Source organism: Aptenodytes patagonicus, chromosome 8 (assembly GCF_965638725.1).
Source record: "Aptenodytes patagonicus chromosome 8, bAptPat1.pri.cur, whole genome shotgun sequence".
In the NCBI taxonomy this organism is placed as follows: Eukaryota; Metazoa; Chordata; class Aves; order Sphenisciformes; family Spheniscidae; genus Aptenodytes; species Aptenodytes patagonicus.
The window spans coordinates 9,979,081-9,998,676 of record NC_134956.1 but is presented as its reverse complement, the minus strand read 5'-3'; the positions used below and the strand labels follow the sequence as shown (position 1 = coordinate 9,998,676).

At 34.5% G+C, this 19,596-nt stretch overlaps 1 protein-coding gene across 6 annotated transcripts in view; it reads left to right on the top strand.

Moving 5' to 3' along the window:
* ERC2 (ELKS/RAB6-interacting/CAST family member 2) overlaps window positions 1–19,596 on the top strand; it is a 547,432-nt gene that overhangs the window by 408,168 nt on the left and 119,668 nt on the right. For all 6 annotated transcript variants that reach the window (XM_076346281.1, XM_076346286.1, XM_076346285.1 and 3 more), the window contains one exon: window positions 16,147–16,212. In XM_076346281.1, coding sequence (XP_076202396.1) covers window positions 16,147–16,173 — 27 coding nt within the window. In that variant the 3' untranslated portion in view covers window positions 16,174–16,212. The remainder of the gene's footprint in view (window positions 1–16,146; window positions 16,213–19,596) is intronic.

The window sequence follows — 19,596 nt, the reverse complement described above, 5'->3', positions numbered from 1 at the left end:
TAAACAAAAGTATTTTTGTAAATATGTAACTAATTTGCTTTTATTTATAATATTTCAGGATATTGATATGAAGGTTAAGTGAAAATTAAAATACAAAATGATTAAAACAAGTTTACTGTCACATAGTTTTAAATTAACATTTACACTGTATATGTTTGGAATGAGGAGGTTGTGATATTCTGTGGTTTATTAGCATTCCAACACTTCGTCTCTTGGAATACTTTAATGTGGTTTTGCAGATAATGTTGCTGTCAATAGGCAGAAATTTGCTAAGTGTCCAGTGTGCAAGCTCAGTACTTCTGGTTCATGGACAACTGGGTGAAGCAGACACCTTGACCAAAAAGTTTGTTTTGATGTGTTTGAAACAGATGTTTCCAAACCAAAATTGCTGCGCCTTTTATTTCTGGAAAGCTTAAAGACCAGATCCACCAAAAATAAAGTATCTGCTCTAATTTTATAGTTATGATATTGAAAATAATGCTATAGTATTGCTATAGCTATTACTAATAATGTTATAGCTATTAGTTATAGCTAGTTATCATAAAATTATAGTATTGAAAATAATAAATTAATTCATATGTAATTATCTAAAATATACATTATATTTGCATAGCTACACACCAAAATAGTATTTCAAATTCTAGTGACAACTTTATCTCAGCCTTAAAATACCCTTCTGCCAGCGAACATGTTTTCATAATTGTTTTCTGAGGTGTCTGGGTCTGATACTGTTAAAAATTTGTTATGGTAAAAAATAGTGTGTGTGTGTAGATGCATGCATGTATGTGTATATGTGTATGTGTGTATGAAATGCTAAACCACAAGAAATACAAATGAAAGAAGCTAAGCTGTAGTAGATAAAATTTCAAGAAACAAACTTCCATTTTGAAATTAAAACATATATGTAAGCCATGCTGCCAGCATGCCATGTAGTTCCAGCTGATACTGGGTGCCACTATTCCATTTCAAATGAATATGCTTAGTAAGCAGAGAGCCTGTCAGCTATGGATGGAGTCTGGCCTGAAAATGATTTTCAAATTTTAAGATAGACTTCTTTTCACTATATGACTCTTTAGCCTACTACAATGAGTGAGAGTTGTACGAGTTTTAGGAGGAACTCAGTCACAGTAGGACAAGGGGGAAAGTTATCCATGTATGTATCTATCTGGAGTAGGAAAAGCAGCCTATGGAAGCAAGTAACTCTTTTTCAGGTAGAGAAGCCTGGGGAAAAATAAAACATTGCTTTTATATAAAGAATCATTGTTTGATACTAAATTAGTTTACAAGTTCATAATGCCTGAGTAGAAATAAAAGGGAAAAACATTGGTGAAGTTATAACGGGGCTGTATGATAGACTACTTGATCAGGAATAGGAGACAAAGAGGCAAATGATGCTTTTTTTTTAGAATGACCAAGAGAGTTGTGCTAAAGACAGGAACTATGAGAAAACTCAATTTCTTGGAAACCAACTAAAAAAAAAAAAAAACAAAACCCAAACCTGAACAACAGAACACAGAATCCTTCGAGTTCTTGGAACAGGTTAAGAACAACTTTTTCTTTCAGAAAGTGGAGAAGGGTATTAAGGACTTGCTGTCTTGGTTTTGGTTCTTTTTCTGATTGACAGAGATAAATTGGCTGAGTTTATAAGAGAAGGTAAAATTGTCTGGAAATGACAATGAAATAAAAAAGGTTTTGGCTTTGTGCAAGGAATAGAATGAGAAAAACAGGATGAAGGCAAGAGATGTGAAAAAACAGGTAACAACAACCTCTGTGTTACTGAAACCCAGACATTGGCTTCAACTAATTCAAGAAGCCTGAACCTGTAAAGAAAATTTGAGGGACTAGACAATGTAAGAGAGCTAACATTTAGTGAAGAAGGTGCTTGTCAGTGCACAATAACAGGTTATTCAGGGAAGAGAACGGATAAGAAGCATAATGAAAGTCTGTATCAAAACATCTTCAAGAACTTAAAAAACTTAAGAAATGATATGAATGATGGGTACATGATTAAAGACAGAGCACATAAAATATTAGCTATTTTACTAGTATTTACTAGTACTAGTATTCTCAGTTTTACTCTGAACTATTTATTATTATATTCAACAACTCTCATAGATGATATAGGAGATCCTTGGAGGCTTGAGGAAGGCAAACACTGTTCTCATCTTCACAAATAAAATTTATGGGGATTTTTGAATAACATTATTTTAGGCCCTGGGAAGTTATGGAATAAATTATTAATCAGTGAATCAATAGAAAGCCAGTAGTCTTTTTACTGTTCATTTTCAGTAGCTTGATGTCTGTATCAGACTGTATGACGGTATCTATCTATCCATCTCAGTGTATATCAGATCACTTTATACTTGCTTCACCCTTATCCTCTTTTCCTAATCATCAACTGGTGGTTCCTATCCTAGACCAGATAAACTATTTTTGCATTACATTCTTGAAGATATGAGATTGTTTACTAGTATGTACTCACTTTATTCTTGCACTGTTTCCTAGGTGACAGTTTTGGGCCACTCTAAAACAGAATGCAGGTCTGGATGGCTATTACATAGCATGCCCATCCTATATTTAGTCTGCCTGTATTTGTCAAGGACAAATTATGTCAAGCAAATCTAATTTCCTTTGATAGGGTAACTGGCTTTGTGGCTAAAGAAGAAAGTGGTAGCTGTGACATACTTTGAATTCATAAGGCCTTTAACACTGTCCCACCATATATTTGTAATATACAAATAAATACATTAATTTGTAATGTAATTAACATGTAATGTAAAATGCATTACAATAATAAAAGCTGTAACTGTAAATAGTACTATTTTACTTTAATTAATTATGAAATCACCATGAGATGGGTGTATAACTGATACAAATAACATACTACAGACAAATTTTCCATTACTCACTGTCAGACAGGAGGGACATTTACAGCAGGGTTCCAAAGAGGTCTGTCCTTTATCTGCTTCTGTGGAGTATTTTTTTAGAAATTCTTTCAGTGATGAAATAGAAAAAACCATGAATATTGTTGGTAATGAACCAAGCTGCAAGAAGCTGCAGGCATAGTAGGAGCAGTTAAACTGCTCAATAAGCTGCTCCAGTCTCAATAAACTGGAGAGAAAGTCTAGAATAATTAATCTGTAATTCAGTAAAGACAAGTCCATTTAGAACGGAGAAGTCACATGTACTGATGAGGCAATAGCATGGAAAAAGGAATCTGGATTGCACATAATATATGGCAACAATGGAATGAAGTTGGATCTAATTCTGGCATGGATGTAATACTGGAAAAGAAGCAGGAAGCAATTATTCTGTTCTTTCAAGCACTGGTGAGACCTCATCTGAAAAGCTGTATACAGTTTTGATCACCATGCTTTAAGAAAGACAGACAAATTAGAAAGGGACAAGAGGAGAGCAACAAGAATGATAGGAGTTTTAGAGAACATGACCTGTGAGGAAGGCTTAAAGAACTGGGTTTGTTTAGTCTAGAAAGTACTGAAGGGGAGACATAAGTCTTCTAATACATAAAATGTTGTTGTAAAGAAGACGATGATCAATTGTATTCCAGTGCCCACTGAAGAAAGAGTAAGAGGGGTAAATTTAATTTATACCAAGAATAACTAGGTTAGTTATTAAAGAAGGAAACTTTTTCACTGAGTCTCATGAATCTGTAAGTGGAAAGAAAATGTGGACATTCTTTCATATAGATTTAATGGAAGCTCCTTTCTTGGAGGTTTTTAAGAACAGCTTAGATTAATATCTGTGGCACATGATAAGCTTTATTTCATCTTGTGTTGGTGCGTTGGGCTTGGAGTAGGTGTTCTCCTGAAGTACTGCCATCCCTAAATTTCCACAGACTCTGTGAACAATGGATTAGCTCAGCAAATGTTTATTTGTCAAGCAAGCAAATAGGAGATCCATAGCAAAATCCTTGCTGAAATAATCTTTGAGAACAGCACAGTCAATGATAATCGTAACTGAACTCTAGTCATTGCTTTAGCTTACATTTTTCAATAATGGATTTTTTTTTTTTTTTTACTTTCTGTGTTGTGTTATTTACCATTCCGTACAGCATTCTTTTGTACAGCAATTTGATTGCCATGTGCCATACAAACCTGTGTTTCCCATTCAATAGTGTATTACACATAAATTCTAGATATGTGGTTTTTGATTACCATAATCCAGCATACTGCTAGTGGTTTGAAACATGTATGTTATTATATATGGCTGTAAAAGTATGTACATGTGCATTTGAGTACATATTTGTAAGGAAGAATAAGACATTTCCCACTTACTGATGTAAAACACTGTATATATGCTCCTGTGAGTCTATACTCCCTTTGAAGAGAATGGTGTACCACCAGTCTCTTGGAAGAAAAATACACACATCCTGCTTGAAATATGCATACTTTTTATGTGGTACTGTTTGGTTCAGGTATTGACATTTTGTTTTAATGATCATGTTTTTGTTATAACTTACTCCATACCATATCCTGCTATGGGCAGCATGTGGCAGCATGGTTCTAGACATAGTAGAGGATAGGATCTCTGACTTCTCTTGTAGGAACTAGTTGGGGGCCTTTTTTCAGTTGTAATGGATGTGTTTAGGTCTTCTGGCTGCTGCTAGGGAGCAAAGCCAAGTTTCCAGCCCCTTCTTGCCTTTATCCCCTCTTTTTTTGCTCTTCCTTTTAGGGAGAGCTATAGGTTGGCAATCTTTTTTGCCCTTGTATGTCTGGACCTAAACTCTGGGGAAGATGTAAGAAAACTTCACAAGCAGTAGGAAGACTAATGCTCCTCTGCCTGTACACATGGTCATGTTACAGTGAGTCACGATGTGTTCCCTAGTTATGTTGGTGCATCTGATTTTTGTTTGACATAAATAAATTTCTGGGGATTGAGTGCTGCCATGTCAATAACATTGCAATATTAGCCATTTTTACCAGTCTTTAAAAACTTGGAAAAAAAGATAATTTTGCAGCTTTGCACTAAAAACTTAAATTTATTCTCTTCAGTTTTGGCTTGAGAGTTGGCAATCTTTCTTAAATTCCACCTGGAAACATTTTGGCAGTCAGTGTGTATCCTGGAGTGCGGGTGTAATACTTCTAGCATGAAAATGAGCTTAATAAGCATTCTGTACTAGCTTCAGTTTCCAAGGAGTTGTAATATGTAGCCCCTTGTAGAGTGCATTACAGTAATCTAATCTGGATAGTTGCATCCAAGATCTATCTGGAACAAAAAAACCCCATGGCTAAATAAAGTTGAACTTCCAGATTTAGAAACTGTCCTGCCCCATAGTGTAGACTTCATCACAAAGCCTGCTGTCCAACTCCCTGCCTCTCTTATTTCTCACCTCTACATATTTAACTGTTTTTCCTTAAAAACTTTTTCTCTTGGCCTCAGTTGCCCACATCATCTTTCAGTTTTCTTCCTTGTATTGAAAAATGTTTTGAAGGAAGTGCCTGTTTGTGTCACACAAGTGACTCTGTGCTCTTGAAGCAAATTGCTGTTACTGTTGAAAGTTGATAGGAATCAGCACATTTGTATTCTCTGCCACAGCTGCCTTACTGTACTGCAGTCCTTTTGTCATTTTTTTCTTGCACTTTTAGTATCATTACAGGTGTGTAGGTTACTAACCAACAGGGAATTCTGTCTTGCTAATCACAAGTCTAGTCAAATTGAGACATCTCATTCCCTTTGGTTGTCTAATCTCAGAAGCCTTTCTGCCCCTCCATATTTGTGTCCTGTTCTGAGTTTCGGGCTTTAGTCACCCATATTCACTTACTATTAATTTCTGTGGGATTTTACATTCCTTGCTGTCTCTGAAACAGTCCTTAACTTATTGGCACATATGACAGATCTCTAACTCTAGGATGGTCTCCACATAACAAATAACATTCTTTCCTGAGATTTTGCTATGTGGCTGAAAGGTCCTAAGTTCAAGTTGCTGCTTATGGACTACGTAGTAAAAAACTGTACTTGATTATTTAAATTAAAAGCAGCATCTCTACATAAAAAAGGGACTTAAAAGAAGTTGTGTAGGTAATCTATTACATGTATGTGTCTAGGATATACTTAAGTTAGTTTGATGGCATTCTTAGTAGGAAGTTATGCTATTTGAGAGGGCATATGGAAGAACTTGATTCTGCATCCACACAGTGGAAGACTGAAGGTATAACATCCAAAGAATTTTCATACTTTAGGACTTTATTGCCAATCCTGATGATTATAAGAACTATCAAATCTTCTTACTTCCTGTAGTACTGGAGATTTTTAAAGACATAAAATGTAAGGTGTTTCTCATCTCATAAGACTTTCCTGAATTCCCAAGCTGTAGTTGAGTCAAAGTTGAATGCTTTGCTCCATGGTCACCAAGGCTACAAATATATTTTAATTTTGCTTTATGATGAGAGATGATATTCTCATAAAAAAGAATCTGATTTTTAGAAAAATATGAATATCATAGGGCGTGCCATAAGGCTGTAGGAGCTGGCTGGTTTCCAAAAAGTTGGCCCTATTCTTAGAAGCTGTAATTGAGGATGGAATGTCACATCGTGTCATAAGCATGTAGCATGTCCTTTTACATCTTTTAATCCAGTCTGGCTACATAGAGATTTTGTTCCTATTTAAAACATTTTTGATGGCCCTTCTACAAGGTGGTGGTGTTTAGAAGTAATTTGTCACAAACTCACCATCAAGTTTTCCATTACTCTGAAATCTCAGCATAGAGGCCTAAAAGGCAGTTCAAGGTTTCTGAACTATCTTCTTATCTAAAGGAAAAGTCCTTCTTATTAGGACAGTGATGGGGCAGTGTCTATCTATGAAGCTTCCCTTACTGCCACTCTCCTGTCAGAAAGCCAACTTTTAAAGAGCTATCTGATAGCTGTCTTAGTATTAAATATGTGTCATTTTAAAAAGATTTTTTAAAGTATGCTGGTAAACTCATTCATTTGAGAAAAATTACGTGCAATGATGCACGAAACTTGACAACAATCTGACTGTTGCGAAGTAGGAGTATGCCACTAAAAACTAACTTTTTGAAGAAGACCATGTGCTCTCAAAAAAAGTGTTTATTGATTTGTAAAGTGGTGACTGGTCTTGGCAACAGGTGTCTGTTCATCAGCTGGAACTGCTAAATATGCTTGGATGAAAGCTGAAAGGCGATATGTGAAAAACTCCGAACAGGTCAGATGGGATTTTGTTTGAGGTGGATGACTTTGAAATCAGAGCCACAGGACAGTCAAACAATGATTATTATTTTAGTGTCTGGATCCTGATCTGCAAATCACTGTATTGATCCATATATAATTTTAGGGGAAAGGAGTGCATGCTACTTTGTGTATTTTGGCAGCCCTGGCTGTTAGCACAATGCCTTATATTCTGTGGCCATACTGGAAAATTGCCAACCTCAAACTCCTGAATAGGCCTCAGGAATATTGAAACTGGGATTTGTATTTAAAAAAAAATGCAAAACCAAACAACACAACTTAAAATGAGGACAAACATAAACCAAAAGAGATTATTTTAGCTTATTCAAATAACCATTGTTATTTGAAAAGTGTAAAATTCTTCAAATTTCTTTGGACTGTAGGTAGAAAGGTAATCTGAGCAGAAGGTTAGTATCTGGAAAACTGAAATATCATGTCTGGAGTTTTCTGCAACATTAAAACTTTGTCTTTTAGTTGTTCAGGAAAGAAGAAACAAAAATAAGGGGAAAACCCAAAGCACCAGTGACATTTTAGTATATAAAAGAAGCGATATGATATAGCTGTTTAATGCAGTAAATTGGAATTATTGGCTCCCTCCCTGACCCAGATTTTGTTTAATATTCTGTGTGTTTCTTTATCCTGTATGTTTACACATTGTATTTGGGCAGGTGTGAGCTTGCTCTTGTCTGTTCGCTAAATGTATGTGAACTTGTTCTGCTGGTGCCTCAAGCTGCAAGGAAGCACGCAATTGCATTAGCACCGTGCTGAGCCTGCACTAAGCTCATTGGAGTCACATGGATTTATCTAATTTAGGAATTTGGGCAGGGCAAGGCTTGCTTGTCGGTACATTCAATATAAACAATCCCAGGCATATCCACTGTAAATAACTAGTATTGTGCTGTATTAATTAGTGTTTTGAGATCTCAGGAGTGCAGTGCAAATTAGTCATATAAATGCTTTCACATTTTTAAGTATTTCCTCTAATTTTTCATCTTTGCTACACATATTCTCCCTCCGGAACAAAGAACTTGTGATTCATATCACACATTGTTCAGACTTGTTGAACTGAATGCAATAAAATCATATTTGTATCATGGTCACCATTAAAAAGTCAGTTTTCTGATTAAATTGTATGCAGTTACCATAGCTATATTGTTTACTATAAACACACTATTGAATGGCAAATACTTCTCTTCTAATGAGGATGTAATTTCTGTCTAAGCATTTCCCAAAAGTCAGTAAGTGTTGTTATATGCTTATTTCAGTAGATACAGAGAATTTTTCCTGCCTCTGACATCTATCTAGGTATTTCTATCTACTATCTAATACTAGGTATTTCTATCTACTTTACCCTAAAACTGAAATAGTCTTCCACAGAGGCTTGCCCAGATTTTGAGGATAATGTGATTGGTTTCAAGCCTAAATTTCATTGTAGATTACATTGTACTTGTGATGGAACAAAAGAAAGAGCCTTGAAATTTGGAAGAGTCTGCTCTGAGTTTGATTTTATCTTTCAGGGATACTCTAGTTCTTGATTTTGGTATACTGCCGGTTTACAGTTACAAACATTGTGCTCTACTCAAGGTTTCTCATTTAAGTAATATTTGTTAATACTTTTCTTATTTCTACCTCTTAATTGTAATATATTGTAGCCAGATAATTTTTCCTATACCTTTTAATTATATTAAATTTGTAATTTGAGTAAGAGACCAGCTAAACTGGAGCTGTATTAAAAGTAAGAAGTAGAAAATAGTTTTTGCTGTCTATGATACCTCCAGGAGATGGATTTTGTATACTGAAAAGTTATACCTCTCCTTTGCTTACATAAATGAATTTATTTTATGTTTTGAGGTTTAATGAATGTGATATAAATGTATACATACTGCTCAGTGTGTATATTTATATATACCTATATTTGTATGTTAGCTTTGCAGTCTTTTCCACATATGGAAGAATTTTTTGAGATCATGTTTAGCTATAGAAACCTCTCCCCCTCACTTCCCCCGAATGTGTGTGTTAGAATATAAAACACTTATATAGAGGCTTACATTTATCTTATATTTCTTACTAGAAAAATTAGCTGCCACCATCGTAGTCTAAAATAGGTCTTTAGACCAGCTGAAAGAGCCAAAAATGCATTTCTGGGAGACAGTAACTTGATAACAAAAGTTGCATATCTGGCGCTGGTTACTTAAGTGAGATAACATGTCACAGGCTTTCACTACAAAGGGGACCATAAATTTTTGCATTGCAAATCTGATTTCACGGACCACTTCTTGTAAGAAGCATTGGGTTTCCGCTTCATCTAGTGATAAAGCTTTAGAATGCACGAGTATCTGGTGAAACATCTTATTCATGTTAATGCTAGTCTGGGTGTTGTAAAGTAAGTGGTCAGAAACAACCTTCTGCTTTCCTCCATCACTAGTATTTATGTTTGATTTTAACCTAACTATATACAAATAAAACAAATGGTGAGATGGGTTTTATGGTAATTTTCATAATTGTATGATGCATGGTTACTTGTGACCCCTCCTGTTACGGATAGGTTTGAAAATAGACCTGTGACATAAATCCATATTGCTGAAGCAATTTTTAAGATTTATTCAACTTTTTGAATATACAAATGAAAAATAAAATAAAGACCTTCTGAAACTCTACACACCAAAGCCTTAAATGAACCCACTGTTAGTCTTTCCCCTTTCCAGTTACAGGCTCAATTCTTCAAATCATTCATGCACAAAACTCTTTTGTAGTCAATTGGTCTGTGTATGGAGAGTTCGTGAGATTAGTCCTCAGCTATGTTTGCTCCTGGAAACTGAGTAGCAGATAAAAGTCTCTCTAAGCTCTGAAAGATTCTGATTTTCGGCTAAGTTCTTGATTTGAAAGAAATGTCATTACTTAGCAGGTAGATTTCTGTGTCACAAGGGGAAATTAATATTTGTTAATGTAATTGTTTGCTGTAAGTAGGACAGTTTCACAGTCCAAAGCCAGTAGTTACATGTTTAATGACCCATTAGTAGCCATAGATAATAATGAGAGTAGTGTAAATCAGTCATCAGAAAGTTAGTTCAAGAGATGAGCAGGTTATCACTAGATTTATTTAACCCAAGTTAAGACATTAATTCTTAGCATGCCGGCACATGAAAGGGAAATGTGACGAGCCTTGTCAGGAAGGGTCTTCTATTGTGGGAAGAGAGCCAGAAAAGCTTAACTCATCAAGTTTTTAATGTTGCCTGTGTTGCGAAAGCTTTTGTCTAAAAGGAGATTAGGAGTTTTTTATTTTTTACTTTTATTTAAAGAACGGATTTTGTAAAGATACTTGCATGCCACAAAAGTGAGGGGATGTGTTCAGCTTCGTGGAAGTATTTGCTGTCTGTTTTTTGAGTCAGTTTCACTACATTCTTCACTTCAGGTAACCAAATTTTATACACCAGCGGGCCTCATAGTAATGCAGAATTTTGCAGTCTTTTGAGTCCATCTACATTAGGGTTTTCATTCTGATCAAGAGTGCAGATTTGAATCAAATCTTCTGATCATTCCCACTTACTGCACTGTGGTTCATATCTAGAAGCATGTTGGAGTGGGCACACTGAATTCCTTTTTGATTAAATTTAACTGAAGGATGCATTCCAGGAGGCCCCCCAACACAGTGAAATTGCTAAAGGGAGTTCAGTCTTGGAGAGAGAGCAAAATTAATCTAGAATACCCCCCCAAGATAGGTGTATTGTACAGATGCCGATTCTCAGTACCAGTTGTATTTGCTATAGATCTATTGCTGTTGCAACACGCTGTTAAATATAACCTCTTGCAACTATTTCACATTCACCAGTAATCAAGAGTATGCTATACACAGAATGGTTACGAATAGGCTTATAATTTCTGGCATCTGATCATTAAAATTTTTTAGATATACTCAATCATGTAGACTGTGATTAAAGTTATCCTTTGTTTCTAACCTGCTGTGTAATGTAGCCCCTTTTATCTGAAGGCCACTGTCTCAAATTTACTACTGAAACTGATGAACCTTAAAGAATTGATGGCTGAGAAATGTGCCTGCAAAACTTGTATTGAGATACGCTTCAATAATAAAACAGAAGACATCTTTATACAAGCTTTCTACATCTGTGTGTAGTGTTTTCCAAGCACTGTTCTTTGAGTTCCTCATCTTGCTACTTTGAAGCCAGTTTTGAGGTTTTAATGTTAGGTTTTGTGGCAATTGGATCAGAACAGCAAATCATATTTAGTAACACCAGATATTTCTTTTTAAGGTGTTAAGCAAAGATGATAAGTAGCAGCACAGAAAAAAGAAAGGACTAGTAAAAAGGATGAGATAAACTCAGTGAATTAATAATCTATAAATAACGCCAGTACAAAGGCTTTCATAGTACTTGAGATTGTACCAATGTAATGTACCTAAATATATGTCCAAATTAGAGACTTGGATGTCAGTCCTAAAAATACAAGGCATTCAATATCTTAAATATTTTGAATTTATAATAATTTTATAATAATAAAGCATGTGTACTAATTTATCAATTCAAATGGTATTTCTTGAATTTTGTTTTTTTCCTTTTTGCTTGTCAGTAATTGAGATTTTGCGTTGCATTTTTTGTCATTGAATTGCTATTCTTGACCCTATAAACCAATGAAAGATCCAAGTTTAGAAAGCAGTTAATGTACACAAACATTAATCAAAACCTGCTTGATTATAGTTTATTGTTTGAAAGAGCCATAGATTAATGGTTCTGTAGGATACACACTGATGTGAAAGACTAAGCGTACTTCTGGAAGCCTCTGATCCAATATTAATAAATGATAAGGCATAACTACAGCTTTTATTTTGCTTCACAGTGTGTCAAGAATGCAAAAATAGGTAATGAACTTCATTTGTCTCAGAACATCAGTGAAGAATTCTGTATTGCAGAATGTTTGCATTGAGGTACCAAACCTTAGCTTCTTGACAGAATAGTTTATTCATAAAACCAATGAAAACTACAATCCTGATTCTTCCGTGCTTTTTATCGAGTGCTTTTGGGTAGTTGTTCCTGTCCATACAGAAAAATCTGTAAAGCCTATAACACTAAGTTAGGATTTACACCATTAAATATCCACTCCTCAAAATGCAGCAGGCAGCAGTATGACAAGGATAGCTGAGTCTTATCTCATAACTTTGATCCAATGCACTGGAAGGAGGTAGTGCAGGCTTGAAAACAACCTGTCTGCATAATGGGAATAGTAAGTGATCAATGAGTTCTTTTAATATTCCTTTAAGATCTTGCATCTGTACATTCTGGCTTCTGTTAAATTAAAAAGTGACAACACATATCATGAAATTGTGGTTCTTTGGTTTAATCCCATTTTTTTAATGAAAAAGAGGGTTGACATTCTCTGATATCTGTAGGTATTTTACTTTTCTCCTCAACTGTCATCAAGCGCCAAGTATTTTTAGGTCAGTGCATTACCTAGCATCAATATATGACATAATTAACTGAACAATAACATATTAGGTAACAAAGCACATAATTATGAAATGTTGGGCTTTTTCAATAGGGTTGCTAAGTGGGTGAGCTCTGCTTAGGTTAGTGCAAGTCTATTTATCTTCTGTAAATAATTAGTGTGTGGAATTGAAAATGAGATATGAACAGATTTTCTGGGGTAGGTATAAATCAAGTCAAAATACTATATAGATACAGGTTTTTAAAACAAGACGGTATGTTGAGACTGATTTTGAGGTTGCTCTTAGTATTAAATATTTAAAATCCAGTGATGGTTTGTTTTTTCTATTCAGTTGTCTGTCAAAACAGATCACTGTGTTTAATTAATTTTTTAGGAACTTGTTAATCACTAAAATTGGAAAATACATAATAAACTCTTTGTGTACAGAATAAGATCATGGCACAGACATTCTCACTAAAACAGATGTGAGGAAAAAAGTTGGAAGAGGATTTTTATTAACTGTAGATGTTGAAGGTGGAATGGACCACGATCATAACCTGGACCTGACTACTCAATAATTTCTTCATTAATTCTGTAAATTTTTTGAATTATTTTAAATACAGTTAGCCATATCTTTTAGAAAGTGTCTAAGTCTTGATATAAAATCTTCAAGTCATCCAGAACTGATGCGCTATTGAAAAATATGTACCATATTTGCAGTGTAATTCCATCCTATAAATCTCCATCTAGCTTTTTTCTGCCAGAGAAAAGAGCTGTCTCCTTTTCTGTATGTGTTAGTTAATAGTGATCAAACAATCTTTTAATATTTTCTGAGTGACCGGTTAGGTTGAGTCTCTTTTGTTTCTCACTGCCAAGTTTATTTTTCAGTAATTTTGTAGCTGTTTCCTGATCTGGTTACAGTCTTTCAAATATTCACGAGAGTATGATATGAGCACCAGATGTGTAATTCTATTAATGGTCTTATGCTACTGCATAGAGATACCGCAAACTTTTCTCTGCCTTTGTCCTTGTAAATTCAACATTGTATCACGTGTTCAGTTCCACCATGATCTGTAAAGCCCTTTTTGATATCATTGATTTCAGATGCAGTCCCGTCTTCTAAGTTTGCCCCGTATGTTTTCAAATGATGACACTGTATACATGATTTCAGTCATACACGTATGCGGCTGATAACATTTATTCAGCTAATCCCAAATACGTTCACTTTTCCAAGCAGTCTTTGTCAGCATTTTCTTTCAGATCACAGGAATACGGAACAAGTTTGGGATGAGAAAAGATATCTGCAGGTCCACTTCCTTCTCCAGCAACATTCATTCTATATAGAGCTAATCTTGCTGACACTGTGTCTTGTGGCACATAATCAAATGCCTTACAGAAATCTCAGCATATTATTTCAGAGCACTTACCTTATCAAAAAGAGTGTCTATGTAATTGAAAAAGATAGAAAGTTATTTTGACAGGACCAGTACTCAATAAAGTGATGTTGATTGACATTAACTGAGCTCCAGCTTTTAATTTATTGCTTATTGTATATCAGGATCAGTGTCAAACTATATAGTCTGTAATTTCCCATAATACTCTTTAAAAATATTTGACAATATTTGATTTTTCAACTCTTCTAGAATTCTGCCAAAAAGAGATCACACAAATAATTGAAGTAAAAATGAATGTCTGCCTGTTTGAAGAATTACAATACACTAAACAGCAAAACAGCTGTATATAGTTAGGAGGAGTCATTTGGAAACGTACTGAATTGCCCATTTTGTTGATTTCTGCTGTTTTTAAAGATATCACCAAAGATTAACCTAATGCGTTCTGTTAGTGAAATAGGATCAAACTACTCAATGGAAAACAAATCCTTCAGCCTTTCTTCAACCTTTACTCTGGCAAAACTCTTGTCAACTTCAAAGTCAATTCAATTAGCCTTAGTAGGCCTGAATAAAAGTAGCTCCTGTAGCATTCAGGGGGAAGCACTCATATTTTCAGTGAGGCGAACTGAGCTCACTGGAATTTTTACAGAATCTGTCCCTTTGTTTCAAAAATGAATAAGAATATTCAGGCCTTACTGTGTCTTTGCTTTGTGGTGTAGTTGTGCAGACCTTATAACTAAGACATGTTCCAAGTTAACTGTAAAAAAATTACCCACATTTCTTCTGTGTTAAATGATAGCTAAGTTTATAGTGGACTGTCAGATTTCTTTACTTAATTCAGCAACATGCAAGACATCTATCTTAACATCTGGTTTTTAATAACAGTTGACATCTGGGAGCTCTTTTTTATTCCAAGAATGGACTAGAAACAGTAGTGATACTGGCAGTGTATATTTTCAGGCTAAAATTCCTGTCCATTTCAATCATAATTAATTACCATTCATTTTATTTAGTTTTTAGATTTAATTAAGTGCCAGCAATATGTTGCACCAGCTAACTTTCAAAGTTTTGAAACTAAAGCATGTAATTTTTTTATGTTTCTAAAATATTAATGGGTAAATTTTAAGGATATCTAAAATGATAAGATTTTATTTGATTTTAAAATGCTGAGTTAAATGAAAACCATTGTGTTGTGCACCTCTGTTCTAGAAGCTGAGTATCGCATCAGAATTTGGCACAGTAGAACTATAGATATAGATATGCACGTACACGTCTGTGTGTGCATAGATAAAGAATAATTATTAAAAAAAAGTAATCTTCAGTAAACGTATCCAGGGAAGAACATTTCACTCTCCTCATTTAGTTCATGTTTTTAATTTTGTTCTTTTTAACTTCAAGTTTATAATAAATGTAAAGAAAGACCTTCTGCTTTCAGCATATCTACAGTAAAATAATTCCTTTTCATAACAAATTCATGAAATTGGTATGATTTTTTGTATTTGTCATTAATGTTATCTATCATTAAAACTCTAAATAAATGAGCAATCCTAATGGTTCAAAAATGGAAAAAAGGAGAGAAACTGTCTAATGGTATTCAACAATGTGCAGTGTTTAAGGATTGCTTAAAAGATAGATTTTAATTGATAGCGTGTTAGAAAAGTAAGCTTTGCTAATGATAGATTTTATTGATTCTTCAGCAGTTTTGTATCTTTTAACCTAGCAGAATGTAAGACAATTTGATTATAGTAATTACTTTGCTTACCTATAAGGTTTGATCTATTTCTGCTGTCGATGTTGGTTTGAATTGTGTGCAGTGAAAAAATAGATAATCTTTTAATATTTAATCTTATAATCTACTTCCTACACACTGTTTTAACTGGGTGGGAAAAATGTTTACGTCACTGTTCTTGTTTTTTTGGTTGCTATAGATGCAGATTCTTGTATGTGTAACACAAACTTGTTCAGTTGTTTTCACTGGCTTACGTTTAAAAAAAAAATCATATTTTTAACAGCCAAGAAAATTGTATTTCATATGCATCAAAGTAACTAACCTTTTCTTCTTTCATTCCAATGCTAACATCTTCTCTGTGCATCTCCTAATGTCTGGCACACAGGATGACGAGGAGGGTATATGGGCATAGCCGTTCCTATAAACCAAAGTTCCAGTTTTGTTTTGAGGGGTGAGAAACTCTTTTCTGTCTCTTTCAAGTTGCAGTCTAATTTTTATTGTTTTATTTTAAACTGCATGGACCTGTGTGTTTCTTGACAAGTGTGCTTGTGAACCCTGTAAAAAATGTTTTCTCATAGGCAATGAACAGTGAGAAACTATGTCTAATGTTTTAATGGTCTAATGGTTTAATTTTTTTCATAACCTTTTGTGGCTAAAGGTGTAGGTAGGTGCAAAACTTTAAAAGGAATGTATTCGTATCTGTCTAAACAATTTCCTTTTTTTCAGTCAATAAGAATTTCTTTAAACTAGTATTAATCTGTTCTATAATCTCGAAAATCCCTGTAAGAAAACTGTAATATCTTTGCAGAACGAGTATGAAAGTTTGATACTTAAGAAAGTTTGCCACAGATTAAGCGTACAATTTCACTGGAATAGAATTTATAATATGCAGGAAAAAATGAGACTACCTATTAAGCTAAAATGTTTTAGTGAAATTTTAAAGTAAGCAGCAGATGCTTAATAAGGAAAGTATAATCTGTCTATGCAATACATGCTCTTTGCCTGAAATATTCTGATGGAATAATATCCACACAATAATTTGGTTGTGATATTTAAGAGCACAAAGTGCAGTTTATTTTGTTTAAGTCTCTTTCAATTATGAGTAAATACTATATTGTCACTGTGTGTCAGTTATTGATCAATGCATATTCACTTCTTTGGTGCTTGCCTTTGAAGATGTAGGTAATTTGTAGCTCATGATCACTGTGGTCTCAACGTTGCTAAGACCATCAGGCCTGGTGGTTCGCTTGTACAAAATGTTGCTCCTGTCACTAATTCTTAATGGAACAATTCTATTTACTACAATGGGACTGTTCAGAGGAGCAAAATCTACTCACATAAGTAAAAATTAATGTGTTATTAAAGCTGCCAAACTTTATATTGCTTTGGCCCCTGTCACCCCAAGTCGAAGACTGTATGATTTGTTTTGTTTCCAGTAGTGTTATAAGCCATGTTACAAGTCAGTTGTTCTATTTGATGGGAATAAAATCTCCAAAATAATTTTTGTTCTTATATGCTTACTTTTTAGAATAGTTGTGAGATGCACAATTAGTGCTATCCATAATGAATAATTTGTATTTTGTTTTAAAAAAAATTAAACCATTGAAGCTTTCTATCACAGAGAAGTTTAAGATTCAACAATTGTAAAATAAAATAATGGGCACTGTGATACCATTAACATTTAAAAGAAAGCATCCTTGGTTTATCAGAGTATAGTTATAAACCTTTTTTAGTTTTATGCTTTCTGATTCAATTTTAAATGTCATGCTTGTGCAGGTTGTATGTGTAGATAACCTCTGTGTTTATGGACACACATGTTGCACTCATATTCTAAATTTTTTTAGTTACGCTTTCTTCTTTCCTAAAAATAAGCAGCCTTAAAAAGAGCCTGGAATTGTTCTTTTTCACATAAAAATATAAAAAAGGTTTATGGGTTTTCTTAGTGTTGTGTTTTAAGTAATTAGCAAGTTCTGTTAACTGCAGCTGCATGATATTTTAATAGCAGTTTATGATGTTATTTAAAAGTAATGTAATTTTCAGCTGTTTGTCAGCATCATTCTTCTGTTTTGGGTGTGGAGAGCAGATCTTTGTTTATTTTCCAGGCCCATATATATTTCCAATTTAAAAACAGACATTCCTCTCTGACTCTTTTGTTCAAATGCCAGCATAATTTATCTGGTACCATTATATACCAGACCCTTGACAAATAACTTGTTTGCTGTTTCTTTTCAAGTGGGAGAGCACTGCAAAGGTAGTATAACAAATAGCTGGTAGCAGGCATAGCCTGTCCTTCAGACTGAACTCATGAGTAGACCTGTCCTTGTAGGTAGAATAGCCATGAGTCTAGTGGAATGGCTATCATAAGGTGAAAATTCATGTCACAGACCTCCTTCCCTAGGGGAGAAAAAAATTTAGGTCCCAGACCTATAAACCTTTCTGAAAATACTTGTAGTAATACTAAATTTCCTCATATTCACTGTTAAGAGCTGTAAGTATATCTTACAAAAGAGATGCTTACAAAAGATTTACTTAGAAAAAATAATGAATAAATTTTTCTATTTTGCACAGGCTTGAGAGCTAACAGCTTGACTTGGCTGTGTGAGCACAGGAGTTTGCAGTCTCTGCTCATCTAGCTCAGCAGTGGGGGTTGCTCAGGTAGAATTGAGCTACTTAGCTCTTGTATTAAACCAGAGGACAACTGGATTTAGTTCTCAGAAGTATTCTTGATGAGTAAAAGTTATGACATAAATTACTTTTGAGGTCTTTATTCCTACTTTCTGATGTTTGAACAGAACAGCAGTTAAAAATTACTTGATTGTAAGATAACTCTATGGTACGTTCTGCCACATAGGCTAAAGCCCTGGATCTGTTAAGGAAATGAAAATGTTGGATAATTGGATTATTTCCTGTTTCTACTTACAATCAATACTAACAATCAAAAGGCTGATACAGTTGAATCTTGCAGACACCATCTTTGTAAAATACACATTTTTCTACATTTGTTTGCTTTGTAAAAAGTCTGGATGTTATAATTAGTTCTGTTATTATAACTTGCTATATGATATTCCTTTTAGAGTCCACTTTATGATGCTGTAGTTATGGATTGAAAGGAATAGTGCCTGCGATTTAGTTTTGGAACATTTTAATAATTTCTATTGCTATTTAAATAAGACACACAAGATTTGTCTTGGATGCATATGGCTCAAGGCTAAGTGAATTTAATAGCTCAAATGGTTAGTAATCAGAGTGAAATGAACTGTCTTGAATGTTGCATTACTATTGAAAAGTGGCATTGTTAACATGAGTAGAACATCCAAGTAAGTGATTGCAATAAATCCATTTCTGTGCAGAGTTTTAAAGCTCTAGGCATAAACTCTTCACTACAGAGCGCTCTGTCCTGTGTTTTTGACAGTGCACGTAAGAGGAATCTGGATGCTCTTCTCACCAAGGCAAGGTGATAAAACTCCCTGAACAATTGTTCACCACCAGGAATGACGGGTGCACAGTTCACTCTGGTTATCTTCATTGCACTGTGGCTGCAGGATTAGGGGGGACGGGTCGACTCTTTTTGCATGATAGTAGTAGAGTGGATGAGTGGTCGAACTGGTGAACTTTCAGCAGCCTGTTGAAATAGATCTGGAGACTAGATAAATGGAATGGGAATGAGATGGAGATTTCATCTCCATGTAGGAAGGAGCTGATTTCACTCTTCATAATGTAAGGACTCTTAAAACAGCCCTTAATTCATGGGATTAGACATGTTTTTACCATTCTTCCTCTCTCACTTTCTCCTAATTTTCATAACAAGTAATATAGCTGAGGGAAATAAAATCTT